This window comes from Trichoderma ghanense (genome assembly GCF_004382785.1).
Source record: "Trichoderma ghanense strain CCMA-1212 chromosome Unknown scaffold_2, whole genome shotgun sequence".
NCBI lineage: Eukaryota > Fungi > Ascomycota > Sordariomycetes > Hypocreales > Hypocreaceae > Trichoderma > Trichoderma ghanense.
The window spans coordinates 733,213-760,627 of NW_027395665.1; the positions used below are offsets into that span (position 1 = coordinate 733,213).

At 54.5% G+C, this 27,415-nt stretch overlaps 8 protein-coding genes across 8 annotated transcripts; 6 read left to right on the forward strand and 2 right to left on the reverse strand.

The window, feature by feature from the left end:
- Positions 1–428: 428 nt before the first annotated feature.
- On the forward strand, positions 429–1,193 carry CCMA1212_002633 (N-acetylglucosamine-induced protein 1; the record flags this gene model as incomplete). Its single annotated transcript, XM_073700012.1, has 2 exons — positions 429–974; positions 1,050–1,193. 2 exons carry the CDS (start codon positions 429–431, stop codon positions 1,191–1,193), a joined length of 690 nt encoding a protein of 229 aa, XP_073561262.1.
- Positions 1,194–2,326: 1,133 nt separating this feature from the next.
- CCMA1212_002634 (uncharacterized protein) lies at positions 2,327–3,402 on the forward strand (the record flags this gene model as incomplete). Its single annotated transcript, XM_073700013.1, has 2 exons — positions 2,327–3,095; positions 3,184–3,402. Exons 1-2 carry the CDS (start codon positions 2,373–2,375, stop codon positions 3,400–3,402), a joined length of 942 nt encoding a protein of 313 aa, XP_073561257.1. The 5' UTR covers positions 2,327–2,372.
- Positions 3,403–11,287: 7,885 nt separating this feature from the next.
- CCMA1212_002636 (uncharacterized protein) lies at positions 11,288–12,325 on the forward strand (the record flags this gene model as incomplete). Its single annotated transcript, XM_073700014.1, has 2 exons — positions 11,288–11,356; positions 11,732–12,325. The coding sequence occupies 2 exons, from the start codon at positions 11,288–11,290 to the stop codon at positions 12,323–12,325; spliced, it is 663 nt and encodes a 220-aa protein (XP_073561259.1).
- Positions 12,326–13,704: 1,379 nt separating this feature from the next.
- Positions 13,705–15,381, forward strand: CCMA1212_002637 (uncharacterized protein; the record flags this gene model as incomplete). The annotated part of the gene is made up of 4 exons (XM_073700015.1): positions 13,705–13,780; positions 13,844–14,085; positions 14,151–14,921; positions 14,998–15,381. 4 exons carry the CDS (start codon positions 13,705–13,707, stop codon positions 15,379–15,381), a joined length of 1,473 nt encoding a protein of 490 aa, XP_073561258.1.
- Positions 15,382–17,631: 2,250 nt separating this feature from the next.
- On the forward strand, positions 17,632–19,182 carry CCMA1212_002638 (uncharacterized protein; the record flags this gene model as incomplete). Its single annotated transcript, XM_073700016.1, has 1 exon — positions 17,632–19,182. The coding sequence occupies one exon, from the start codon at positions 17,632–17,634 to the stop codon at positions 19,180–19,182; it is 1,551 nt and encodes a 516-aa protein (XP_073561256.1).
- A 685-nt stretch (positions 19,183–19,867) lies between these two features.
- On the forward strand, positions 19,868–22,675 carry CCMA1212_002639 (uncharacterized protein; the record flags this gene model as incomplete). The annotated part of the gene is made up of 4 exons (XM_073700017.1): positions 19,868–19,954; positions 20,057–20,257; positions 20,337–21,088; positions 21,160–22,675. 4 exons carry the CDS (start codon positions 19,868–19,870, stop codon positions 22,673–22,675), a joined length of 2,556 nt encoding a protein of 851 aa, XP_073561255.1.
- A 561-nt stretch (positions 22,676–23,236) lies between these two features.
- On the reverse strand, positions 23,237–24,147 carry CCMA1212_002640 (uncharacterized protein; the record flags this gene model as incomplete). The annotated part of the gene is made up of 2 exons (XM_073700018.1): positions 23,237–23,447; positions 23,612–24,147. 2 exons carry the CDS (start codon positions 24,145–24,147, stop codon positions 23,237–23,239), a joined length of 747 nt encoding a protein of 248 aa, XP_073560945.1.
- A 1,547-nt stretch (positions 24,148–25,694) lies between these two features.
- CCMA1212_002641 (uncharacterized protein) lies at positions 25,695–26,300 on the reverse strand (the record flags this gene model as incomplete). The annotated part of the gene is made up of 2 exons (XM_073700019.1): positions 26,031–26,300; positions 25,695–25,992 (listed from the first exon to the last, which is right to left on the reverse strand). The coding sequence occupies exons 1-2, from the start codon at positions 26,198–26,200 to the stop codon at positions 25,695–25,697; spliced, it is 468 nt and encodes a 155-aa protein (XP_073560946.1). The 5' UTR covers positions 26,201–26,300.
- Positions 26,301–27,415: the final 1,115 nt, after the last annotated feature.

The window sequence follows — 27,415 nt, forward strand, 5'->3', positions numbered from 1 at the left end:
GATAGCCCTGTTTTCTGGCCTGGAACACAGCGGCAGGGCGTCAGCGAGGCCCGCGATGACACTTCCGGGACTTCCATTCTGTAGCAGCCCGGTGGAGTCTGTTTGTATTGTTGCAGCTTGAGCCTTGTATGGTTGATAACGCCTAGACTCTTACTTCTTCTCTTATATCGCCATGTATCCCCGACCTCACCCTTCTTGAAATACCTCAGAATCCAACCAGTTTGAACTTGATATAGTACGCTCCTGATGCTTTCACTCAACCTCTTATAACTTGGATCTCAACATCAAAAAGTCGGTGGAAACCCCCCCGTTTCCGGTCCGGGAAAACCCCCCTCGGCATCCATCCCCGGCCAATCTGCCCTCCAGCCTCAACCTCCTCCATCTACACCACAACTCAAACCCCAACCGCCATCACACACCAAACAAAGATGGGCTCCCTCAGCGTCACAATCACCCTCCCCCTCCCCTTCTGGAACATCAACGTCCCCGAGCACGCCCGCACCCCGCACTGCCCGCCCTTCCTCCTCAACCTCAGCCCAAAGGACCTCCGCACCGTCTCCACCCCGGACGCCGACTACCGCCCCCAGTCCTGGGACGACGTCTGCCACCTCATCCGCACCAACAGCCTCGAGCGCTTCCAGCGCGTGCCCTCCCACCTGCGCCGCTACAAGGCCTTCACCTACCGCCTCGCCCGGTCGTACGGCAGCATCGCCAACTTTGTCCTCGAGGAGCGGCTGCGCTGGGACGCGCCCGTCGTGCCGAGCGGCGCCGCGCCGTTCCAGTGCGAGGACGATGTGAAGATTCTGTTCAACGACTGGCCGTATGGGCTGGATAAGAGGATCGTGCATTTGGTCGTCTGGACAAAGTTTGAGCTCAAGGCGAGTTCGGCGACGGGGGATCTGACGGACAAGGCGAGGAAGGAGATTGATGACTTTGTGACGGTCAAGTTTCGGTCCCGCATGCCGGAAAACCAGGTGAGTCAAGTCTTGTCACTCGACTCTCATTGTCCTTGCGAGGAGTCTCTCGAGGCTGACCTGATCATCTCGTAGGTCATGTGGTTCAAGAACTGGGCTGCTCTCAAGTCGATCCATGCCGTGGAGCACTTCCACGTTATGCTCTTCGACCCGGATCCCAAGTTCATCAGGGAGGTCACCAATGGTGATGTGCCCCAGTGCGACAGGGCTGATATTTGATGAACTTGGTTGAACTGTGATGATGGGTGAAGTGTCTTTGGTTTCTTGTTGCTTTCACTTAAAGGATTTGATGTGTTATAGAGCCATGGTAGATTGGAGTTTTCGTGTCCTTCGTTTTCCCGGAGAGAGGATTGGAGTTACCCATAGACGGTAGATGTAGATTCTCAACGGCGTCCAAGGTATAGACTGCATAGATTTTGGCACACAGCGGGACTCTGTTTTATTCCGATGGACTTCGAGCTTCATCAACACCCGTATATAATCTCTTGTCAGCTAGTTAGTACTCATGTCCGTGTCGTTGTCTGTTGTCCATTGCAATCGGACAAAAACCCCGAACCCTGCAGGGTAAGCCGGGAGAACCACAAGCAAAGCGCCAACAGTGTGCACAAGTCCCTTGACAAGAAGCTGCACATTACCCGGAAATAGCAACCTTTCAAGAGCAGAAAATCAGTCCAAATCGCGCAACAGAGGTGAAGACAGCAAAATCGAGATGCAAAAGAAACAATACCTCTCAAAAGCACCGATAAGGCATGTCTCAGTCCAATCTCAGACTGCCCCGAGTTCGGATACTTTTCCTCCCTTGCACTGAGTGCCCGGGTGCTCACTCACACTCTCACTCACTCTGTTTGTGGCACAGCCCTTTTTTTCTGTTGAACCAACCCCGCCTTCGCTTTTCCCAGGCACGCTGGTTTTCCCTCCTTTCCCTCACCGTCTCATAAAAAAGAGATCAGAACGACCGCCTTGGTACCTCAAAAGAGCGAGAGAAAAAGGAAGCCACCACAGAGGACAGGATCAAAGAAATCGCAGCCGGAAAGGTTCCTCCTATTCATCTGCCCAACGGCAACCCCGGACAAGAGAAAATCCTTTGGTGGTGTCCATCAACGCTCCGATCGATCTACCGAGGCAAACGAAGCATCCAAACGTGGGGTGAAAAAAAGGAACATCCTACGTCAAGGCGCGCGGCAAAAAAAAAAAAAAAAAAAAAAAAAAAAAAAAAAAACCCTGACTTGCAGCCCTGCGCAGAAGCTGTTGCGGCCCAAAGACACCCAAAAACGGAAGGGCCTTGTTTTTTTTCTTTTTCCCTGTTTTCCGATCTCAAATCGACGCCCGCTCATCTGCTGCTGCTACCCCAGATCTGAGCCCCGTGTCGATCTCTGGGGGACCGAGACCGAGAGACAAATGGCAGACCTGGAGCCCAACTGGCGAGTCCGCTTCCTGGCGGGCCAGCCTCCCGCTGTGGTGCGGGTGCGCAATCTTCAGACGTCCATCGCGGGACCGTCCGACGCCTGGAACAGGAAGGGGAGGCCGCAGCCGCTGTGCGTGTCGGCCTCGGTCATGCTCAAGGAGGCCTTTGACACGTCGTCCTCCGCCGATAGAGTCGAGGCCGACACCGTCCACTACGGTCTCCTCAGCAAGGCGATACTGGCCTCGTTGGAGTCACAGCAGCAGCAGCAGCAGCAGGACGCAGAGAAATCCGGCAGCGCGGCTGGCACAAGTCAGTCCTCAAGCCTGCGGGTCGTCGTCAACACAATCTGGAATGATCTCACCGGCCAGGACGGCAACGGGAGGTCCAAGGCCACGGACGAGGAGCCAGAGATCAACACCTCGTTTCTGAAGCCGTCGACAATCCGGTGTCTCGAGCTCACAGTCCATCTCCCCAAGGCCTCGCTGCTCGGAGGCGGCGTCAGCCTCACCAGGATAGCACTCTTTGGACGCGACGGCGAGTCACGACCTCAGCCAAGGGGCATGAGCCTCAAGATCCACGACCTCAGAGTTCCCACTCTCATCGGCGTCAACGACAACGAGAGAAAGGCCAAGCAGGTCGTCGTTGCCACCATTGAGATCGACAAGTTCAACATCGACGATGATGTCTTCACAATGATCGAGGCAGAGGCAGTCGAGGTGAGTTCACAAACACAGCCACATGGGCTTTCCAAAGGCCGAAATGCGGCGAGCAGCAGCAGCAGCCCTGGATACTGACGGTCAGCAGGTCATGAGCAAATCCACGTTTGAGACGCTTGAGGCATTGGCCAACACTCTGGCCTTCCGGCTCGCCAGCTACCTGCATTCGTCTCAGGCTGGTTCCATGAACAGGAAGGGCTGGCCCATCAAGATTGCACTGGAGAAGCCCATCGCCGTTGTCCTCGCCGACGCGGCCTGCGTGCAGCTGAGCGTAAATTCGTCCGAAGTGCTTGGCGGGATTCAGTGAGAACAGAGCTCAAGATGAGATGAAATGAAGTGAGGAGCAGCATCATCAACAACAACAACAGCACCACCACCACCACCGGCCCGAAATGAACACCAACAACCACAACAACCACGACGACAACCACATCAACGACCAAGAACGCCTCCTCAACATATAACGCACAGTAGCATCATGATGGAGGCAAGCAGTATGCTAGGATGAGCCCTGAGTCAAGGGAAAGAGCTGTTGCTTGATAATCAATACGACTGCAGACGTCCAATTTTTTAATTTTTTTTGCCTCTTCCCTCTGATCGAGTGATTCCTTCAGGTAAGGCTGCGGGTAACCTTTGCTTGACTCGTGTCGAGACAGCGTGGGTGATGTTGATGATATGTCGACCCTCACTGCAACGACCCAACACCACCGGCCCGGACATCCGCATCGATTCGAGAAGCCGCTGCAGCCAAGCTGAACACACGATGCAACGCTGGCATCGGGACCATGCCATTGCCCTCCTCATACCCCTCTTCCTTCTGATTCCCGTAGCACGCACACTGTGGCTGGATTTCGCACCCGCCAAGATGAATGCTCCCAAGCGTGCGGCTGTGATTAACCTCATTTCACGCACATTACGCTCCTTCATGCTCGATGGACTAGAAGCCTTCTAGAAGAGCGCCGCCGCCGCCTCGGAGTTTCCACAAATTGGACGGGACACCACCCTCGCCCATCCCACACCCGTCTTTCTAGCTCGCACGCGTCCGGACGGACGAACTCCTGGCGGAAGCGCCCCCTGTCGACGCCACGCCGCACCTGCTGCGGGCTGCTGCGGGCTAGCATCCGGATAGGGCATTGCAATTTCGAAACGCTGCCAGAACCACTTTGCTTGGGGGTGAGTAAACACGGCTCAGGAGCCTAGAAAAAGAGCCCTCCACTGGAAAGCCTTCTCTAGTAAGACGCCGTCCCGTAGCTCCACGATCGGCAATGAAGCCATTTCCACCCGAAGGAACATTGTAACCACCAAAGCTCCAGTGCAATCGGCGTTTATGGCCCGCTCTCTCGCCCTCAGCCACGTTCCCTCCCGAGTGGGCGGTCATCTCTTTTCCTTCAAGGATCGCCACGCCAACCTCGACAACGCCACGCCGGCGAGCCTTTTTTTTTTTTTTCTCCGCTGCAGCACGACGAGGGAGACTAGGACCAAGTCGGCCATGCTGCCGAAGAACCAGCATCGGGCACCGGCGCCGTGCGGGCACAGAGACTCCTCCAAGACGTGTTGGTTGAGGATTCTGCGCGGCTCGTTTTCCTCGCAATAACCCCTGGCGAAAGTCTTGTGTGTTGTCTCACCTACATGCATACAGGCATGTCCTCTGCCGGGGGAATCGCCTCGAACGGTTCGTTGCTGTGGGCGATGCCCTGTCAGTATGTGTGTACTTCATAGGATCTTGTGTGGGCGATGAATGGGAAGTGCAAGCCGTATTGCCTAGAATAGTAGATGGCAACTCCACTGCCCAACCAACACGGGCCAGCTCGCTTTCACTCCCACCGTTGCAGATCTATAGAGAACGTCGGCCGTTCTGTTCGTTAACTCCATACGAAGCTTTCCGCTTGAGTCAACGGCGTACATAGATCGCTTCGGGGCTGGGCTGTTGCGGACGACGCTCGCCATTCTGGGCAGCGCCCTGAACCAGCTCTTCTCATCAACACAATACCGGCCTCGTGCTTCCACTCCGAGAGCCGAGCGAACCTATGACGGGCTCAATCTTAACTCGCACTCCGCAGTACCTCCTGTCTTGCACCCGATGGATCCAACCAACTCTCTGGTTCGGCCCCTGGCGGCGGGCCATCTTACGCGCATCCCATCGGACGGCACTTCCACCTTCTCGTACATACTATCCTGCGTTCCGTACCTGCATTTGTGGAGCGCTCACGGCTCAGCCATCGAGCATCTTACCCCGTATTCTTGGCCAATCATGCTGATCTTGCGCCCGCCTCTCGCATGAGAGCCACGCAAAGCGAGCTTACAGTAGGAGGCAGAATGTTCACCCGGTCGTGCTGCTGCCTCTCTGCCGAGCCCGTCAGTAAGGTGAAAGTCCAGCTCTTAGAATCCCGTCTCTTAAGCTCTTTGGCCGTGGTGACATCGGTGCAAATCACAACCTAGCGGGAAGCGGGAAGCTACTGCTTTGTCCGCCGGTGTCTAAAGGCCTTCGAGAAACACAAAAACACGGGAAGAGGACAGAGACAGGCTGCTAACGGGGGCCGGACCAAGCAATGTTTCCCGCAAGATTGAGCCCAAGTAGGGTATGAACTTCGTTAGTACCGCGATCTAGCTCATCCAACAGCCCGCAACACCGTACGGGTATATTCCGGATTCTGGAGCTCGTCAGGGGTTCTCATGTGGCCGTCGCTTGTGCGTAGTAGTGTATATTCCAGATTGCAGCAAATCCGGGAACATCAACCTTTGCCCCTGGCCAAGTTTTCGCCGTATGTGGCAGTACTTCTCGTATGTAGTTGCACTGCTCACCGTACAGTACCTCACGACCTGGCCTCGCAGTGGTTACCAGGTAATAAACGACGCCGTATGAAGTCTGTAGTACCAGCCCCAGTATCCGTATATCCGCACCACCACGCCCCATCTTGGTAGGATTCAGCTCCGTTGGGGTCCCGATTTTCGCGGATGGTTCGTCTCATGATCCGGTGAGTTTTTGTGGCTCGTTGTTCTTCCCCGGGATGACGCCCAAACCTGATTTCGTCTATATCCCAGTCGCCAATTGTTTGAAGACTGGCCATCGAAACAGACGGCTAGCTGAGATGCCACGCCTGGAACACTCCAGATGGGATATGATATCATGTCCAGCTGATATCTCATATGCTGATATCAGATGCATTCCATCGGATCACTCCATTTCAGAGTTCCCTCGCCTACCATCAAATGTCATTTGCTTGTCTGACTGCGCGCTTTGCAGGGCGTGGCCGCAAGCCACCATTTTACCTGGCTTGCTTTCCTGTACTTGTGTGTCGCGAATGCCAAATTCAGGGTTTGAAATCATGATGGCCACATCGTCCTTGATTCTCGTTATACTTTCACCTCAGCCAGCTGTCGTCGACAAGAGTATAGCTTGTGGTTGCTGGACTGTTCTCACATCTACCTCGGCGCTGGGGAGTGGAACTATTCTCCGTAGGCTCCGTATTCCATTTCGGCCTCAAGGCTGTACTCTGCGATGCAACTGGGTTCCGGTTGCATCCCTCCAGCCTAGGATGTGCGGTTGTAACAAGACGATACTGTATGTTTGCACTCATAGGGAGCACTCATAGGAGTTAAATGGGCTCTGATGGTGTGTCGACAGACCATGCAAGCTCAATACCTAGAAAGAATAATATGAGGCCGTAACTGTCGAGACTGCGCTATCACCCGTAATGTCGCTGAGAGAGGTTCTGAGCGGTTCACACAAGTCTGCAATTGCCAGGAAATTCGGTCATTGAGCGAGACGATTGTGTCCTCGTTCGATGCCAGGATGATGTACCACCGTTCAGATGTAATGATTGCAACTGTCGTTGTCGCGGGTGATTCGTCGAACTTCCTGGCCTACCGACGCTGAGGTTCAAAAGTGTATTCCGGCCGAGAGAAAGGCCGGAAACGTTGGCTGGTTTCAGGCCCTCGTAGACGGCAGCATCGCCGAGCCTCTGCATCGAAACGACATTGCCCGATTTGTCTAACCGGCCGGGGAACTTTGTGCTTGTTCAACGATGAGCGACAACCTGGAAATAGAATCGATTCCAAAGCCAAGAGCCCACCTGCGTGGACAATGACGGCCGCTGTGATGCGTTGAGGTCAATACTGCCCAAATTCTCACCGTCCTTTGAATCAAAGGATGAAGCAGCTTTGGTGCACGATGTCGTGCTAGCGTACAGTACCAAGTGCAGCCCAGCCAGACAATTTGAGCACGACTCGGCCCCTCGTTTGTGATTCACACCGCCAGTCACAGCATGCAGTGATGAGAAAGTGCTGAAGCGACCTTGTAGGCGCGTACATGTGGTATTTCTGCAAGACACCTCCCGTCGGAGCCGTGTACATATGTAGGAATGCGGATGGATAGGGATGAGGTCGTATGCACCGGGTGTGGATTCGAAATTGGCCGTTTGGTCAAGAAGGGGCGATACGAGTAAATCAAATAGGCAATGATCAGTCTCCAGTTTGCCAAGGGTAAGCGCGCGAATCACCAAATCCTCGAGCTGGTGTTACATTAAGGGTGGGTTGGCCCAGATGAAAACGTGCGGCCATGGCAAGGCAAGGTTCTTTGTCTCTGATGAGTCAGGGCTCCCATGAAGGCCAAGCTACCATCGATCCGGATCAAAGGCAGCTGCTGTCGTATTCAAGCAAACTTGACCCCCATACGCAGTACCGCGACTCTCAATTATCCGCGCCAAGGTTGGATTTTGAAGCAGGCTTAATGCTACTTGGGCCCGTACCGGCAAGGCAGCCTGTTTAGGCCATATGGCTTCAGTAGACTGCCGGCGTTTGTTGGGAACTCGTCGAGATAAGTGTCTGGCAGCAGAATGGACCCGTGGACTCCTACTGAGACAATTCTCCCGACCTCCAAGTATCTTGGAAGGGCTCTCGGTGAACCGCAACGAATGATCGTCTCTGAGGAGGAGAATCGATTGGATGACCCAAAGCGCATCCGATTGCGAGTGATGGGAGTCCGGAGCCTGATGCTGTGATGACCTGTTACTGTGCCTTTCCAATGCCTTGGGCAAGCAAGTCACTACACTTGCGTGCTTGGTCGGCGAAGCTGGACGAATCATATCATAGGCTAAATCCAGGGACCACGTTGAGATCGACGGCCCGTTGGCCGCTTTAGAACTTGGCATTTGAGTTGGATAATTAGCCAAGAGTAATAGCTCGAGGAGGCAAAGTAGGCCAAGTGACGCTGATAGTGGAAGTAGGGAGTCAGTTGTACGAAGTACAACTTCGTTGTTGTCCTGGGTCGCCGTGGCCGTTGTACCGCACTTGCTGATTTGAAGCTGGTCGTGAGCTTCCTGAAGACGACACTGCTCAAGTCAAAAGGCAGGGCACACGCCGATCAGCATATTCGAATTGGATAGCACTTGAGATTTGACACGTTCCGTCATGCCGAGATGTCAATGAATCGCGGGGTGACCAGCATTGATTTGATCCGATGTGTGGTCATTAAACAACTTGCGATCCTCATCTTCTTTGTCGACGAGGATCTTGCTCAATCGGTGTAACAGCCGACGCGTAACCTAGTCCACAAAGCTTGTTCCGTTGAAGCTCGACAGCTGCCCCGGGCTAGGGCCACCAGGAAAGGCAGGCACATTACGATCAGCATATACCGTAAAAGCAGATCAAGGGTTGTAAGCGAAAGTCCTAACGAGGAGATACTTCGCAGGCTCACAGATACGGCAAGACAACAACTTGCCTGACAAACCTGGGTCAATTCAGCTGCGATGATCTGCACTTTTGAGTATAGCAGCATAATACCGATGAAATCTCGCGGTTGCCTCGACATGTGCTGCACGCGCCGTTGTACCTGCAAGAAAGGCCACGTATTTTGCAACTCATGCACCAGGACAGAATGAGCATTCCCCAAGGCTGGACGTGCCGAGGTGCTGATGGCAGTGCTCAAGGCCTGCATGTGCTTCCGCCAGATATGCATCGGCCCCTAGCCTTGAAAACTTGTCGCTCACTTCGCTGGAGTTGCACCCTGGCGTCGTCAATGGTGTCGATAACTCATGCACGGTTGCAAATCAGGCAAGTCGTCACTGGCAGTTGCCTCTTGGTGGCCTATTCCCGTGCATCTCCACAGCTGTACAAAGCTTTGACTCCGATGCCGTTGATCGCGGGGTTCGCAGATGGGCTCGTACTTTTGTAGCTGGGGAGAGACGACTCCGCCGAAAGAGTCAGCATCTGCAACCCTGAACGGAAACTGTCGATGCTACTTCATACTGACCTCTGCCCATACTGATGCTACTATGTCCTTGAGCTTGCGCCTGTTGTCCGAACAGTAGACACATAAGGTAAACTTTCCATGACAGTTGGCATCCCCCGCTCACAGCAGGGATTCTCGGGATTGCAATCGTCGCCCTTTTCCGCGGTTGCGCTGGTCAAGCTACAGCGCAGGTCATCCAGGTGCACACTTCGACCCCGTTATCCCCCCCTGCTAGAGACGATGAGAAGCATCCCCTTGTGACCCGCAAATTAGACAGCTTACTTGGCTGTGCGAAGGGCCCCGTTGTAGTTGATAGCCTGAAAGCGATGCTCGACGCCGATTCGCTTGCGGTGGGCTCGCCATGGCCGCTTGGAAGAGACGGGAGAGCGACCGGGGTCAGGCGTGGCATGCGAGAGAGAGAGAAAACACAGTGTTCGCTGGACGGCCGGAGATGAGGGTTGAAAAAGTCGGCTGAGGGAATCTCGAGGTGCTCAAGTCGTAAGGCAATTGATTGTTGGGCTTGCATGAAGCCAAGATTCTGCTCTATTGTTTTGCCTTGTCTACCAAGACATGTCTTGCCTTGTCCTGTCTCGCTCTTTCCGTGTTTTCGGTGACCCCTCTCGAACAAGCATTGGTCCGTGAGGAAGGAGGCAGGGCGGCTTCACAGCCATTCACAGGGCAGGAACCGCTTCTAAGCCTCCCATAGGCGGAACTTGGCGCTCTTATCGCGAGATTCTCCATCACCTTTCCTCTGTATTACTCGTGCTGCTCGATTCGGCGCTTGGTGAGTTCTCCCATTTCGCCTCTATTCACCGCTTACTGGTCGCGTGTCGTCTGTCAGATGAGATTCAGCTCGATGCAACGGTCATTGGTATACACCCTATTTCTGCCAACGAGCGAGCACTGGACTCTGGCTGCCTACGGCTGCCCACGTTTCGATGGGCCTCGCAGGCCCTCCAGTCTCCTGGGCGACGAAATCGCATCGCGTGCCTGTCCGCTCCACTTCCGGGATCTTGCAAGACTCCTTCATGCATCCTGTACATATTGTATGCGCATGCAGGTGGGGAGAGGAATTGTGCCTGGCAAATCAGCAGCCCAGCATGTCAGCGTTCAGCAGCATCCCACAGCCATTGGCGGGCTAATGGTGATTCTCAGGACTCTTCATTGGCAGTTGCACCACATGCCATCTAGGCAAATTATTTTCTCGTCACAGTCACGATGGCTTCGCAAAATTGCAACGTCCCGAAAGATGCGGCTTCCATCGAAGCTCCTTCCGCTGTGTGTGGCTAGGTAGACTCCCCAGCGCGGAAGATATCTTACAAACTGAGACCTGTCAGCAATGACAGATTCCGTGTGCGCTTCATGTTTACTGGCTCAGCCCTAATGGATGTAGGGGCGGGAAGCAGCCGGCTTGAGTCACACGTCCCTGTAGGCCATGACAGGACACACTGTGGCAAATAGCACCCATGGACGGACACGGGAGAGCCATCATCGCACAGGGTCAGATCCTCCGTCCTGTTCGAAGCTGGAATAATGGCCAATCGCACACAAGAATCGGAGAATCGAGGCCGCAAGCCTTCATCGTATTTACGTTAGTACAGTAAGTAAAATATATAGTACCGATTGTGATTGTGTGATTAACCAAGCAATGTGCCTCCTCGCCAAGCGGAAGCTGAGTCCGGCCGCGTAATGACCGCGAATTGGCCACCTCATCTCCTGTGCTACATACAGTTCCCGAAGCGCTCATTGTTGACGAATCGAGACTCCGTTCTGAACTGGCATGGCCGTCACGAAAATGCAAGATCCGTCTTGATCCGGCGTCTCAAAGGACACTGCTGAAATGTGAGCAGAGCCGTTATATCCGCACAAGCAGTTAGCCTGTTCAACGCCTTCTCATCGAGATGTCAGTTCACAGGTCTGGCAATCAAGCCGGTGCAGAGGAATAATAGCACGCCCCCCAACGATGAGCATTACGACGTACGACGAGGTTCGCGGTCGACACGCAGAACACTGTACTGAGCTCCACCATCCAGTATGTATACCGGCTGATACTGACTACGTACAACGAGCTGACAACTTTCCAGTGTTTCTCGGGTAGCCTTTCGAGAGGCATGGCATGACTTGCAGAAGTTCGTGTGTGTCCTGAAGGACGTAGATCCCACAGTGCTTCCTGTGCCGCCCCGGTGTAAGTGGCTGTTGGCTTGCCGGCTAATGCTCAAAGGACCCAAGGGCGGGAAGCCCATCAAACATGCATAACACCCATCAAGGAAGCGCACATCACTCTCAGAATCTGGCTGACATTAGGCACAGACTTCCCCGTGATGGGAAAAGAGAATCTTTGTTTGCAACGTTCTTGTGTCATTTGTCTCTAGTCGAGCGCCACACAGCGCAGTCATGTCTCTGACAGCGGCCGCTTATCCCAAACATCACCCAAAAGCAGCTAGATGAGATCGTCTTTCTTCAGCGCGGGCCTGATGGCCTAATTTGGGAGCATTTCCGTGCCTCTGGCTTTCCGCCACCCCACCTGGGCCGCCTGGTGCCCTTGGCCCTTGATCTCTCGTGGCCCTCAGCCATTCTGCAGCAGAGCGCTGCCGAGCTGCGTTCCCTTGGTGGAGTTGACAAGCCTCTCTCCCCGCTCGCCTTCAGGACGGAGGCGACTGGGATGGAGCAAAGGAAAAAGGCCCCTGGACGACAGCCCAACAGAGCCCCTAGGTGTTTGACCCAGCAGCTTCGCATGCAAGGACCGCTGCTCCGTGTGCAAGCCATCACATCAGACGACACTACTGTACTGCTTGTACCTGGACTCGTTCGAAAGGCCCTCGGCGAGCTCAAGCCTCTGGCTCGGAACGACCCCACCGCCACGAGCTTACTTGGGGCAAGCCAGGAACGGGACGTTATTTTCAGGGGCCGCAGTCCTTCTTGCCATTGTCGGGTTTTGGGCCTTTCACGGCTGGGCTGCTCTGCTTCAGCTCAGATCGCCCAAGGGCAGAGCATGGCTTAGCAGAACACAAAGCGCGAGTGCTGCTTGTTGATTTGCCGTTTGTCATGCTGGTAACACTCTCCAGAGGCACTAGGAGCTCCCGAGCAGATGTTACTGGCCGGCCTCCCCAATTTGCGCGAGCGCCTTCGCAGCTAGGTTCGCCTCTCTCCTCGACAAAAAATCTGCACCCCCCTGGCCAGGTGCCTCTCCCGTACTGTATCGATGGTTAACGAACACTGCCACTAATTGCCACTAAAGCATTGTGACGACGCATTAGAGAGCGTTACCAAGAAGAGCCCCCGCCGTGCCCCCCCAATTGTGAGGAACAGCTGCTCTAAGCCGCAGCGCCCCTGTGCCTGCGAGATCCTTTGGGTCCTCATTGCATCTCGCCAAAGGAACATCCCAGAAACGGGTGGAGAGGGCCCATTGGAGTGTCCCCTTGGGCGAGGCCCTAGCAGGCCAAACAAGCCTTGCTTTGGCCCCTGTAACATCTCATCACCTTGTGGATGCCCTCGTACCCTCAGTCAAGGGTCGAGTGCTCCATTTGGCCAGAGTGCAGGCACTCGTACAGTACGCTCTCAACCTCAGAAGTTCCGGTGCGGACGACGAATGCCGCCCCTGTCCAGCTTTCCGTGCCCATGGAGCTCCACAAGACTCACGACCCTACCAGGAACACCAGACCCCGGCTCTCTGCACCTGCAGGGGTCTGCCCGCCCTCTTGGTCGACTTGAACGTTGTATTTCGAGACTAGTTTCCTGGCTTGGCAGCTGCTGCTCGACAGAGTCCCTCTGCCTATCGAGCCAAGAAGTACTTTATGACCCGCATGCCCTCTCTTCATGCCTGGATGCCGTCGTCTCTGTTACGATCCGGGTTTGGGTGAAACTCGGGTTCCTTTCGAATTCTTATCTTCATACCTCGTTTGTTCTTCGTGTCTTCTTTTTTTTCCATCCTTGGATCATAACGCTCTCTTCTCTCCTGGATAACACCACCTACCGACCGTATACCTTTCTTTGCTTCACTATGCTGTGATACTACGACGACTGCCTGCTACCCATCGATACACACCTGCCGAGAAGTCTGAGGATATATCTCATCAATCGATTGTATTACGCCGCCTTCGGATGGGCTCGAAGTACTTGATATATTGAGTCACATGATAACGCATCAGTTGCGCACGAAACATCGGGGCACCCTTAGTATCACGATCCACCATTGACGGCCCCTCTTCTTGATTTCGCACCTCGACGGTCGATTGTTCAGCCCATCGCTCGTACATCTCGGGGCGCACCTGGGGAAGCGACTATCGACGGACCTCCCCGGGAGGGATACTTATTACTCGACGAAACCCTCTACCTTTTCAAGGCTACCTCTGCGGAACGCCATCCGCATCATCCTCCACCATGGCCAACATCACAGGAATCAACCTTTGCCCTGCTCCTTTCTACGATGCGAGTCTCTTTGGTGACAGTGGAGGGTGTAAGTAGAAGTCAATGCCCGAGCAGGGGTTTTTGGGATTGATCTGTTGACGCCGAGATACAGACATCAGTGGCCGACTGTGCCAGACGATTGCCGGTTCACTTCAATGCTGCTTGCCCTGCCCCATGACGGATTGGGTGTACCCAGACAGCTTCACTACCATTGGAACCGTGGCCAACTGGATTGCAACTGCCAGTGTCATCTGCTGTGTTTTCCTGCTGGCCTCATGGGCAGCGTTGCCGGTGGACAAGACGAATCGGCACTATCTGAGCATATGCTTTACCATCGGCATCGTGATCATGAATGTAGGTGGCGCGGACGGCGGTTACACGGGGAGGGAGCTCTAGTCATTGCTAACTTGCTTATCCAGCTGGGTTTCGTCATTCCGCTCGCGGCTGAGCCGGATCAATGCTTTGATGCCATCACTCCCAATGACATGCACACGTTGAGCGTCTGCGGAGCGTCTGGTGCCATGCTGATCCTGGGAGGCTGGTGCGGCGTCATGTGGGCGTTCCTTCGCTCTCTGTCGCTTCATCTCCAGATCTGCTGGCAGGTCCTCGTCGGCCGCAACTTTATGATCTTTGCCCAGGCTGCTGGTTGGGGCATCCCTACCATCGGCATCATCCTCGCTCTGGTCTTCAGCGGCGTCTCTTTCCGATTCGGTGCAACATGCCACATCAACCACAAGAACAGTCTGGCAGATCTCTGGATTCCACTCCTCATCTTTGCCAGCATTACCGTGGTGACAACATTCGTCACCTTTGGCTACTGCATCAAAGTCTATCTCGCGTCGCTGAACGACAACTCCGCGTCGACCGAAGGATCCAACCTCCCGACTTACACCAACAGCGTCATCACGATGTCTCCGCGCCAAGCCTACCGCCGAGTCCGACGAGTCATTGCACTCCAGTGGAGAGGCATTGCCATTGTCCTAATCATCATTGCCGACGTCATCTTCTTCTCTGTCGTCTTCGTCTTCCAGGACAACATTGTCCAGTCCATTGCCGATGACCCCAAGGTAGCCCAGAACTGGATTGTCTGCCTGATCGGGGCTCAGGGCGACAAGACAAAGTGTCTGAATGAAGCCGGCTCCCTCGTCGTCAGTGAAGCGACAGTATCCGCCGTGCTCGTTCTGCTTTCTGTAAGTGTTCCAACAAACAATCCAAGACGCTTCCGCGCGCGAAACTCCACCAGTTGCTGACGCGACCGGCATCTAGCTGAACGGTATCTGGATCTTGTTTCTGCTTGGCCGCTGGACCATGGTCACCGGCTGGATTGATTTGGTAAAGTCTCCGTTCAATAGCAGGAAGAAGGAATTCGTATCGGTGGATGCTCGATTCCAAAGCCAGAAAGATACACGTTCGTACGAGATGCTCTCCAGAGATACGAGCGCCGCGGTAACACCACTTGATCCAGTGAAATCCTCCGCGGGCACCCAGGCCCCCGACTACTTTGGCGAGACCGCCAGGTATCAAGCGCCAGCGCGATCATACTCGAACCCGCGGCCGCCGCACAGCTCCCTGCCCGAGTGGGATGCGCAGAAGACATATGCCGCCCCGCAAAGCCGCGATATGAACCCCTTGGGCATGAACCGCATATAAGACGCCGCACCTCGGCCCATGAGAAGGAAGAAACAATAACAACAAGTCCAAAAAAAAAACCCAATTCCTCAGCACGATGCTGAGAAAAACAAGAGCAATGAGTACCCTGAGTGGAGGAGGAGAGGGGGAAGAGGCGACAGAACCCGTTTCCCACAGCCAAACGAATCAACTTGATAATGCACTTCGCGTTGCTTATATACCCACTCCATGGCTGGCTATGGAAACAACAACTACGCCCTGGAGGTGACGCCACATGTCCAGTATCTCGCGACACGGCATGATGTTGCGTCGACGACGCTCTTTACATCTTTTACATTAATACTACCTATCCCTCTGCCATAGACCGCGTGGGGACGCAGAGTCTCTACTTGCAGTCGAACGGCTTCCTCTCTTGGACACAGGGCAGCGTGGCGCCACGGTCGAGTTTTTTGGTTGTACATATTGGACCCATCTTTTTTATCCCTTGTTTTCTTGTCACTCCTTACACCCAAGAGAAGGTACGCTGTCGGGGTGAGAGGGTCTGCTTCCGAAGCCCTCCAACGAGAGAGTCAAGTCCTCGACCGTCCCCAAGACAGCCGCCCCCAGATGCGGCTGGACGCTGACTTTTCCGAGGGAACTGCATGCACGCCTGCTGATGATGCAGCGTCTTTGGCGGCTTCTTGTGGTATCATATCATTTATACCTACAGGAATAGTGTCACGAGGACGAAGTTACAAGTAGCTCAAAGGGCGAGACGATCTGGGACGCGGAATGGCGGGAACTACCTACCTGGTTGACGAGCCTCCGGGAGCGGCCGAAGGCCGGCTTGAATGCGCAAGAACCGGCGAGAAAGTAGAAGACGAGGAGAGAGAAGACGAGGAGAAAAACAAAGAAAGATGTGCTGGTGCCTGGTCGGAGATTTGGCAGCTTGTCCATTGGCTGGAATTACCGTCAGTCAATGAGAGGTTGTTGACGGGCACGACGCGCATGTTTGCTACACAGCATACAATTTTCTGTATATATACTATTGCTCTGCACTTGTATGTCAACGATGTTTGGAAGCGACGATAATCATATTGCCATGGTCAGACTTTGACTCGATGCCCTTTGAATGTCTTTTGCACAAATGATGGGTGTCTAGTAGAGACCGATATAGGGCGAAACCAGATGGATGTGAAGTGACTGGTTTCGCCTACTCTTCCAACGTACTTGTAGTAGCCCTGCTTGTTGGTGCCTGTGCACTGGAGCAGCAGTGAACACTTCCCCAGCTAGCAAGTTCGAATATACGCGTAACTGCGCAAGAATCACGGTGCGCATGAAAGTACCTGCCCAGGTGGGACGATAGTACCCGGTAGAACATGGAGCATCGGACTGGTGACAAATGCCGAAACTGCGCTGCACGTCTTAGTAGCGAGCATCTCCGCAGAGTATTACTTACTATTACATGCCTACCTACCTAGGCAAGGTAAGTAAGGTAGCATTATGAATGAGGTCATTGCCTATCCAATTGCCGTTCCCATGGACGGGAAAGCAAATATAGTATGACATATAGTAACGGTGCCGGCTTCTCCGGATCGAGGCCCGCAGGTGCGATTGGCCCGAGGGCAGCTGACGGTGAAATCCTTCAAGGTGCCTGCTGCTGCTGCTGTTTTTATTTATAATAACTCTAAGCCGTGTGAGTTTGGTTTTGAATTTGTTCTCCTCCCTCTTTTCCCCTTCTCTTATTTCTTGGTGTTTGGATCCTGCTCTCGATGCTCCCACACCCCCTCTGCTGTGGGTGTTTCGTGTGTCGTGTTACATCTGGCCGGGGCCGGACTTTTCTCTCTCGATCCCAATCTTTCGGGGTTTCGGTGGACAAACGAAATACAGGGCATCTGGACTCTTCCAGTCTGTGGCTTGGCGACATTCACGTGTTGTTTTGCCGAAAGCGAGGGAGCGAGCCTGACGACTTCCATGGGCGTTTGGGTACGGACGTGAGCACGCGACATCTACTAATCCATCTGTCTGCCCAAGGCTGGAGTTGATCAACCCCGCCGCTACACAGTGAGACGCGAAGTACATACAAAGAGAGAAGAGAAGGAAAGAAAAAGACATAAGAGGGAGAGAAAGAGAAGCAGAAAACACAGAGGACAGTCAAGGGGGAAAGGATTGAAGGAGAGGGCGAGCATCAGGGTTGGCTGATTGTTTACTCTTTCTGCCTCCCCTCACGGAATCCTGGGGCCTCGTTGCTTTTGCCGTGTAAGCAACCTGAATTCTTTCAATTGCATCAATATGGCGGCGGACGCCTTAGTCAGCGGCAACCTGGACGATGCCAACAGCTCCAGCTCCAGCCTCGGCTCCGGCAGCAACAACAATGACAACGACAATACCCGTCACGCCTCGCAGCCCGACAAGCCCGAGCGCCATGTGCACTGGAGCCAATCAGTCGACGACCATGAGGACGCTGTAGGCTTGAGCGCGGAGGAGGGTCTGCCGCTGTTTGCTCCACCCGCAGCGAGCAACGCCAACGTCTCCCGGGCGTGGGCCAACAAGCGCAGCGCGTCGTCGTCGCGGAGGCTCTGGGTCTGGTCGAAGCTGAGAGCGAGGTTCACAATGGCGATGATGTTCCTGCTGCTGCCCGCGGCGCTGTACCTGACCTTCCTGTGGCTCAGGGAGCAGGACCTCAACGCCAAGTGGCAGCCCGATCGCGAGTCGCTGCTGTTCAACAGGAAGCCGTTGCCGGCGCCGCTGGAGAGGACGTGGATTTCGAGCTACAGGCTGCCGCTGAGGACGCAGGGGCGGAGCATTGTCGACGCCGACGGCCATCGCTTCAAGCTGTCGTCCATCAACTGGTACGGCGCCAGCGACGAGCTGTTTGTCCCCGGCGGACTGGACGTCCAGCACCGCAGCGTCATTGCCGCCACGATCAAGAAGATGGGCTTCAACAGCGTCAGGCTGCCCTACGCGGACGAGCTGGTCATGAAGAACCCCGCCATCGAGCCGGGGCTGGTGCTTGCGAACCCGGATCTGCAGGGCCTCCGCGCCATGGACATATTCGAAGCGGTGACGACGGCCCTGACGGATGCTGGCATTGCCGTCATCATCAACAACCACATCACCCGCGCGACGTGGTGCTGCGGCGCAGACCCGTGCGATGCCGGCTGGGCAAACGATCACCTGGGGCCGCTGTGCGCTGTCAAGCAGACGGAGGAGGAATGGATCCAGCACTGGGAGGAGGTCATGGGGCGGTTCGTCCACAACCCGCTCGTCATCGGAGCCGATCTCCGCAACGAGGTCCGGGGCCTCTGGGGAACCATGCCCTGGTCGAAATGGGCCGCCGCTGCCGAGAAATGCGGCAACCGGCTGCTCAAGATGAAGCCGGACTGGCTCATCATCGTCGAAGGCACCGAGTCGGCCAACGACGTCTCCGGTGCCCTCGATCGGCCGGTGCGACTGGACGTTGAGAACAGGGTCGTCTACTCTGCTCACGGCTACAAGTGGTCTGGTTGGGGAAGCTGGCAGGGTCGGTTCGCTCAGCGGAGCTACAAGTCCTTTGTCAAGACGATGCGGCGCAACTGGGCGTATTTGCTCGAGGTGGACATTGCGCCCGTGTGGTTCGGCGAGCTGGGGGCGCCGAGCAACCCTTCCGTAGGCGACGTGCACTACTGGAGCAACTTGATGCGCTATCTCAAGTCGATTGACGCGGATTTCGGGTACTGGGCACTGAATCCGCGCAAGCCGAAGGACAATGAGACGGAGTCGTATTCACTGGTGCAGGATGACTGGGTGACGCCGGTGCTGGACTATCGGATGAAGGACTTGCAGGAGCTGATACGGCAATGAAGGATGTTTATGAGCCTTGATTTTATGTCATGATTGTCTTGCTTGCGATTGATTCCTCATGGGGATGGAGTTTCATCTGGATGTTATACCAAAGGTAGCTTGACGAGGATATGCACAACTGCACTTGAAGGCGTTGAATGGTTTTTTTTTTTTTTTTATACAGCGCCCTCCATGGAACATCACTGAGCATCGCTCTACAGCGACAGTACATATATAAATATATATATGCCCTTATCTGATGGTTCGGTAAATTGACATCGTACACTTGGAGAGTGAATGGAGGCGACTGAGCAGCTACATGCTCGCTACATGTATAATAAGGCATGTATTGCCGGATGCCCAGTGACGCCATGACGGGTTGACGGTGCTTTATCGATAAAAGCAGCACAGTGACCTGACAGCGCTAGATGTGGGGTCTCAGCCGCTGTTATCGCTGCTCTGGTCCTTGAAAGCCGAATTCAACATTGTCCTCCCCACCGGTTTGTTTCTTGTCGTCTCTTTCTCTCTGCATCTATCTCGCCATCAGCAATCCTCTATTCTTTCGCCTCTCCAAGAGCCTCGGGTCGACTCTGAATCTTCCAACTGCTTTGCCACTTCCACATTCGCCGTTGTCGCTTGCTATATTATATGTTGCGAGATCGCGCGGGCTGCCCGCACCGGCGAGGCTTTCCTCTGCTCGACCGCCATGGATCGCCATTCGGGCAAGCTGCCGGCCCCTAGCTTTCGCACCGTTTCCGTGGGAAGATGCTATGCCCAGACGGCGACGGATAGAGTAAGTCTTCCATGGGGGCTTGCTGTCCTGGAGATGCCGCCGGAGAGCTGCGGGCGGTCGGAATGGGAAGGGCTGACATGCGATGCGTTCGAACGTTGCTAGTTTGGCAATGACGCCAAAGGCGCGATTCGAGATCGAGAACGAACGGCGTTGGGAATGAATCCGGAGGGCCTTGAGGCGCCGTTCAATTGGCCGAACATTGATGGACAGGATGAAGGGCATTCGCAGGAGTCCATCTATCGGCTTGTCCCGAGCATGCAGGGTTATCGAAACAACCTGACTGCGCTGTCGCAAGCTTACAATGTATGTGCGCCGCATGGCAAGACTTTCGCGAATATGCCCCGGCTGACGAGGAACACTGGGCCGCTTGTTTTTGATATAGCTCTACTTTGTCGCCTACCAAGGCCACATCTTTGCCTACATCCCCCGAAGCATACCGAAACAAACGATACCCCGACATCCGGATCTAGAGATATATGCTCCCCCGAGCAAGGAGGCGATTTCCATTGGCGGATGCATCGATCCCATCGCTCCGCATACCATCAACCATATCATCACCGGATACCTTGGAAAAGAGGAGATTCTGGTGGCTTGCTATGACGATGGAGATGTGGTTGCGTACTATGTCAAGGAGATTGCAGCCTCGGCTTCCCGAACTCAGAAGAACTCCAAGAGAGGGCGCCCCAGTCGTCCACCGAGGCTCTTTTTCCACGAGAATGTCGGCCAGACCGCCTGGGGCTTGGCCATACACCGCAAGTCTCGGCTGATCGCCGTGAGCACGAATCGCTACGAAGTGACGGTTTTTGCGTTCGCCCTCTCCGCTTGTCAGAAGAAGTCAAAAGACGTACGGGAATTCTGCGACTGCTGCAAGACCAATGACAGCACCAGGCCGAGTGTTCCTAGGAGAGCCCGGAACTGGAGAATCGTTGTGGCTCTCGGGAGTCAGGCGTCCAACATCCCCAACATCTGCTTCGTCGATAGCGAGGATGGCCAGGCTGAGAAGGTGTGCGCGGTAGATATAAAGGGGGTCATGTGGATGGCAGATATATGGCAAATGTTTCAACCCGTCACACAAGTACCACCGTCTAGGCATCTGATACTGCAGAGTGAAGAGTTTTGGCCAGCATCCTCAAGGTACGCAAGTCGTCTTCAGACCGCAACGACCGAGTGAAGCGAGATGCTGACGAGTGGTTTCTTTCCTCTAGGGGATGGGGAGTCATGGCTCTTCCCGAAGAAAGCTTCGTGCCAGTCGACACCCTGGACGAGATGCTCGGGCTGCCCGAGCAGGCGCTCAACGTCTTCCAGCCTGGGACGGGCTGTCCGCAGCCGATGGTGAATGTGGCCGATTGCCTCGCAGCCATCCCGGACAACCCATGCCCCCCTCCCACGCTGGGGGGCAGGGCCGGTCAGTTCTACCGCAACATTCTGAACATGTCGCATGACGAGTCTTTACAATTTCTCGTAGGCGAGGCGGTTGCCGCCAATGACATGGTCGAGGGCGGCCAAAGCGACGATAGCGACTCCGACTCTGGAGAGTCTGAAGATGAATTGCATCTGGATGAGGAAGAAGATGATGATGAAGTAGAAGACGAGGATGAGGAAGAAGATGAAGATGAAGAGGAGGAGGAGGAGGATGGAGAAGAGGAGGAAGAAGATGGAGAGGGCAACGAACAGGACGAGGCATCAGAAGAAGAGGCTGAAGAGGCCGAAGAAGTCATTGTTGCTCAAGGGAATCCCGAAGTCATTGCAGCAGACCAGGGCGGCAGCGCAACCCTCTTTCCAACCCCACCAGCAGGACAGCAATTCCAGCAAGCGCTACAGGATCTAGACGTAGCACTTGGACAGCTGGCTTACGCCGTGCAGGAATTCCAGGAGGCCATCTCCATTCCGGATACTCCCAACACAACGTCGGCCCAACCGCAGAGCTTACAGGATCAAGACAGCCCGGTATCTAGTCCTGGGAAAAAGAGGAAACCCGATCCCGTGGTATTCGGACAGCGCAGTCATAAACACCTCAGCTCGCCCCCAGTTCGACTCGACATGGCTTTCTTCCCGCATAGCGGAAAGATTCAGGCCGTTCCGCGGCCCACAGCGCAGCTCCTTGACTTTCTCAGGAGACCGATTGAGTTCAATGACAATGTTGGGCCGCCAGTGGAAGAGCGCCTCAAGAAGCTGACCAAGCGATATCGCTTTATTCGGACGTTTGAAAAGGATCTCGAACTCAGGAGTCTCGGGGGCCCATACGAAACCGGCCTCAGGGAGATTGGCGTCTTGTGTCCCGACGCGCTCACGCTCGGTTGCTTCCAGGAACGAAGTATCCGGCCGTATTTCAGGGCAACTAGCCGCCTGAGCCTGATGTTCCATGTCCCAGAGCTCTCCCTGGTCGTGATAGGATCTCCCATCGGCCGAGTGCTCTTGGTGACTCCTACCAAGCTCAAGACGCCGACTGCAGCGAAGACGGCGGGGATGTGGCATCACGGGCTGCGGGTAGAGTGCGTCCTGCCTCGCCTGTCGGACGAGCAGGCACATCGACCGGTGTTGCGGCCGGTGCACGGGCTGGCGGTTGGGCCGGTGCAGGACGACGATGGCATGGGTGGTGATGTGCCGGGACGAGCCACGGCGCCGAAGAGGTATAGACTGATGCTGCATTATCGGAATCACGATATCTTGACGTATGAGATTACGAGGGAGGAGCAAACTGGACGGCTTTGCATTTTTTGAGCCGATTTGATAGCATTGATTCTGAATGGGGATGCCCGAAGTCGGCTATCTTGCGTCTTTTTTCCGGGAAAAGCTATATCATCATGAAGGAAATTGGGGCTCAAAGCTGTTCCCCTTGCCTTATCATATCATGCTTGCTTCACCTGTCTTGAACTCTTCTTCTACCTTGTTGATATGCTGTTCTGCTTCCGAGCCTGTGAGCCCGTAGCCCAACCTGACGAGTTCATATGTAAGTTCCTCTTCCATGCCAGTGAAGGAACCAATCTTTTCGACTAGACCGTATGTCCTCGGCAATCGAACACTTTGGAGCAATCACCCTTCTCCTCAAGCCCTCGTTTAGCCTCCTTAAACTCTGGTCCATAAAGTAGCCTAGCACCAAATCTGCCTCGACACATTACGATGCGCTACATGTTCCGTATCGTGAAGCATTCGCGCGGTTCTCGTGTGCCTGAACGGGTGATTGCGATGGGCATGGGGCAGTGCAACGCTTCCCACGGTGCAGACTGAGCGAATTCCCAATCCATCGTCCCAACAATGTTGACGTCGTCGTCGACGAGAAGGTTATGTATGCCCATGTCCCATGTGGATCAGGGGGAAACTGCGTGCGGGGAGCTTTCGAAGAGGGGATGTGTTGTGGACGATGGCTTTGAAGATGAGGGGGCCGAGGAGAGCGAATCGAGTGCTGCTGCTGCTATTCTCCTTGTCGTCCTCTGTGTGTGTGCTGGGAGATGATAGTTGCTGGTTCTGGAGGGCTTCTCGGTGATGAATCCGTCTGCTATGGCGGCAAAGTATTCGTATGTGGTGTTGAAGGGGCCCGGGGTGGGGAGGTGTTCGAGGGAAAAGAGGAGATTCTGGTGGNGCATACGGGAAGATTATGGATGCTTAGGTTGACGTCTTGTAGAGAGTTTCCGTGGATTCCCTTGAATGAGCATGTACGCGTCTCCTATTTCCGCAGCTCTCGGCGACCCTGGCGCTTCGTAGGCGCAGAGTTTAAGGATGGGAATGGTCTTGGTGGTTTCGTGGAGGAATGTCATTGTTTGCGACTTCGCATTGCACGAGGTATTCTTCTGCGGCGTCGGAGTGGTTGCTTTCCGGCCTGTTTTGGTAGTCGGACTCGGGCGACGAGGAAGTTTTCGTTGATGTTGGACGAGGGGGAGGAGGTGGTGAGTTCGAAGCAGCACCAGTATTGGCCGGCGGAAAAGGGGGTGCTCATGGATGTGGGCGAGTTGAGGATTTCTGAGGCGTGGTCGATAAGGGGGGGTTTGTTGATGGTGGAGAGGAAGGTTGAGAGGCCGTTGTTCATGGGGCGGAGGGCCAGGTGGTGAGGGAGGTCCAGCGGGTGCTTGGGAGGGGGTTCTTTGGGGTGGGCATGGTGCTTGATGGGCTACCGTCTGAGGTGAGGAGGGCTGAACAAGATGGGAGACTGTGGAACCAGAAAGGAGGGCGTTCCTTTGATATTTATTGTTGAGCATTGGGCTTCAAGGCGGTGTCTGGTATGTAGCACATGCAGAGGTATTTGTTTACTTGGTGCTCTGTACGCAGTGTGATCCTGACGCTGGAGGCCCGTGGTCGATGACATGGAGTTGCATCTCTATTGGTACCATTATGCGTCTGCTGGTACATGAGTCGATTGTCAAACTGCCTTTGGAATGCATTGAGATGCAGCACTGAGTAGACGACTCGACACAAGATCGGACTGGCTTGGCTGCCTGAGTTGTCGCCAGTATCGTGTCACTTCATATAGTATAGATGGTATCGGTGCTTGGGATCGCATGGAGCAGAGTCAGCTACATGACGTTCTAGCCAGCAGTCTTTGATCCTGCTGTCCAACTTTGATTTTGCAAAGTCAAGATGGGTATTTGCATGTGCTGGTTGGGAAGGGCATTGCAGCTGTGATGATAAACCTAATGGATCCTGTGGCGAAGGCCCGTGCTGAGGCCTCGTTGTCTCGCCGTCTCACCCTCAGTAATCCAACGTGACGTTGAGCTCAGGAGCTGCTATTTGATCATTGGATTTGCAGCTTGGTCAGTTCTCCAACGTCCAAAGGCCGTTCGGCTTCAGAGCAGGAGAGTGTAGCCAAATGAGCGCGTCCAAGCACCTGCAAATCAATGACCAACCTGCCATGATTTTCTTGCCGATTTGGACTTCTTTTTCTCTCCGTCTCTTCAATTTGACCACTGGAAAAAATCATGAGTCGTATTCAACGTAAATCTGTTGAACGGCTTCGTCAGAGTCCATGCCCTGCTTTTACCCGGGCATTGATGCTCCATCGCCCTGCTTTGAGCTGATCTACCCACTGCCATGACATCGTCGACGTCTATGAGCCCAGCAAATGCAAGTAAAAGCATCGTGAGCAAAAACAGGAAAATCGCCAAGTCGGCTCATCGACGGCGATCCGGGCGATTGTTGACGCGGGCGGTTCTTGGTTCTTGGGGCGGGCTCCGCAAATCGCCAAATCGGGGTTTCTCAAACGTAATGAGCAAGCGGGCCCGTGATTGGCCGGGCTGTCGCCTGATAACGGGATAATATTGGGCTCGACGTGCTTGAACCACCGCCGACGCCGAGATAATTTTCATGTGCTTCTTAACTGCTTTCTATATGGGATTTGCACTCGGGCGACGGAGCTAGAGAGTGCATTCTTGAAACAAGGGCCGATGAACGGGTAACCGAGGATCGAGAACTTTGTCCGGACGCGCGGGATCGATGGGGGGGTGACGAGGACTGGAGGCGGGGGGTTTCGTTGGACTGGGGTAGTAGTTGAATCGATTTTTTCATCGGTTCCGATTCTTATTGTGGCACGACATTTTCTCGGGCTTGGGGCTTCTTTTGTGTGGGCACGTGAGGTGTTGCTTTGTTGTGTTCTACTGGTATGGAGAATGAGGAAATCCCGGGGTTTGGCTCTGCGAAGATCAGCTGGAGATGACTCTCCCTCTGGGGTTCCTTCGTCTGTCTCCCTTGCTTCATGTTGTTTGCCTGTGATGAAGACGAACATGTTCATCCCGCGGCCGCAGCATTGGGATCATGATCCCTCGATAGAGTTGTCAGGCGTGATGCGGTGAAACACACAATCCGCGGCTCGTCGCCTTCTCAATCTGTCAACGCGGTGGCAGCATGCTCCCCGTACCTTGGGGATGACTTGACGCCACAGAGATGCTAGCATGGCAGTTAGTTGGTCAATGGCAGCTCTTTGACACTCGGCTAACGTCGACGGCGGACGCCCGAACCGGCCGGAACGCCCTCCCTGACACACGAGAATGCGGTAACGGAGCCCGTTGTCGTCGAATCGTAGGTAGCTTATAATGGGGTGCCAGGCCAGTCTACCTACTAGAACTGCTCTGTATGTAACTTGTATCACCGAAACCCGGCCACAGGCTCAGGTACGAGAGGAAGAGATGCAGTAAGAAGCCGTGCAAAAGTAAGCAAAGGGCGCGGCTGTGTCTGCCCCCACTGGACAAGCCCCAACCATGGCGCTCCCGCCCCCGAAAGAGTGGGCTTATCAGCATTTACATGATGGAGTGACGGCATGGACTAATACGGGAGGCAAAGCGCTAAGGGTATACGGAGCAAGTACGAGTAGGTAAGTTGTAGTCTCTCTGCTCAGTGGTTGTTGGAAGCTGGAGAGACGGGGCTTTCGAGAAGCAGTAGCTGTGCATTCCGAGCATGATTTCATGCGGCCCCTTGGTGCTGCATGTGGTGGAAACAGCAAGAGGACTCCGTAGTACAACATAAACGTGCCTGTACCTCGCAGCTGCAAGGAAGAAGGAGATGTTCGTTTTCGTGACTCGTATGCTCGGCTTGTCGGCGCAGACTGTCTCGTGTGTTCGTCTTTGTCTCGGGCTTCAGGCCGATCAACGGCGAGGGAAAAAAGGCCGAGTTTGGCGTAACAACCTCGTTTCAACCTGGTTCCTGTTCCTGAAATTTCGCAGATTGCCTAGCATCAAGCGTGAGGAACCCAAGATAAACGAAGCAGAAGAAGGGACCCGACGAAAATGTTCAGGGTCCGGGAGGTTGGACATCTATGTGCTTATCCGGCTTCAGCCCAAAGAACTGAAAATATCGCCAGCAAATCCAAGAACAGGGCCCCCTTGTTTGCGGCCTCACCGATACTCCGCCGATACTTAGCCTACGCGGCAATCTGCGCTGCACTTGCATGTTCTGTTGTCGTTCTCGCGCTAGACCGATTAACGCCTAGCGTTATCGGCCGGCATGCAAAAAAGATACATGCCGGGAACGTACCGCCTGATATCTATGACCGTATCTTTGGCCTGCCTGTTGTCGTTTGTCGTACGTACCGCGGATTATACACGCCCTACCTTATCTCCCATCTCGCTCGTATCTCACGGGCATTCAGGGACGGAGCGCGTCTACTTTGTAGCAGGTACCTGCTCTACGCCTTGTACGCGGTACTTTCCATTGTGGGTAGTAAGTATCTGATATTCCGCGGCTCTTTCCACCGTGGATCCAGATTGTGCCCTGCTTGCTCTTTCCTCGAAATCACCGATTAAGTAATGCAGAGCTCTGAGAGTCGGAGAGGAGAAAATATAGAGAAACAACAAACCAAATCCTCCTCTTCTCTCCATCAAGCCTTCATCCATCACCACATCGTTCCATCAAAGTCGCAGGCTTCAAGTGTCGCTCCTACTTATCTGCGGCTTCTCGCCTCCATGCCAGCCATGCGGATTCGCGCCGCGCTTCGAACTAAGCCCTTAGCCCCAACATCCACAGCCCTCGCCCCGAGAT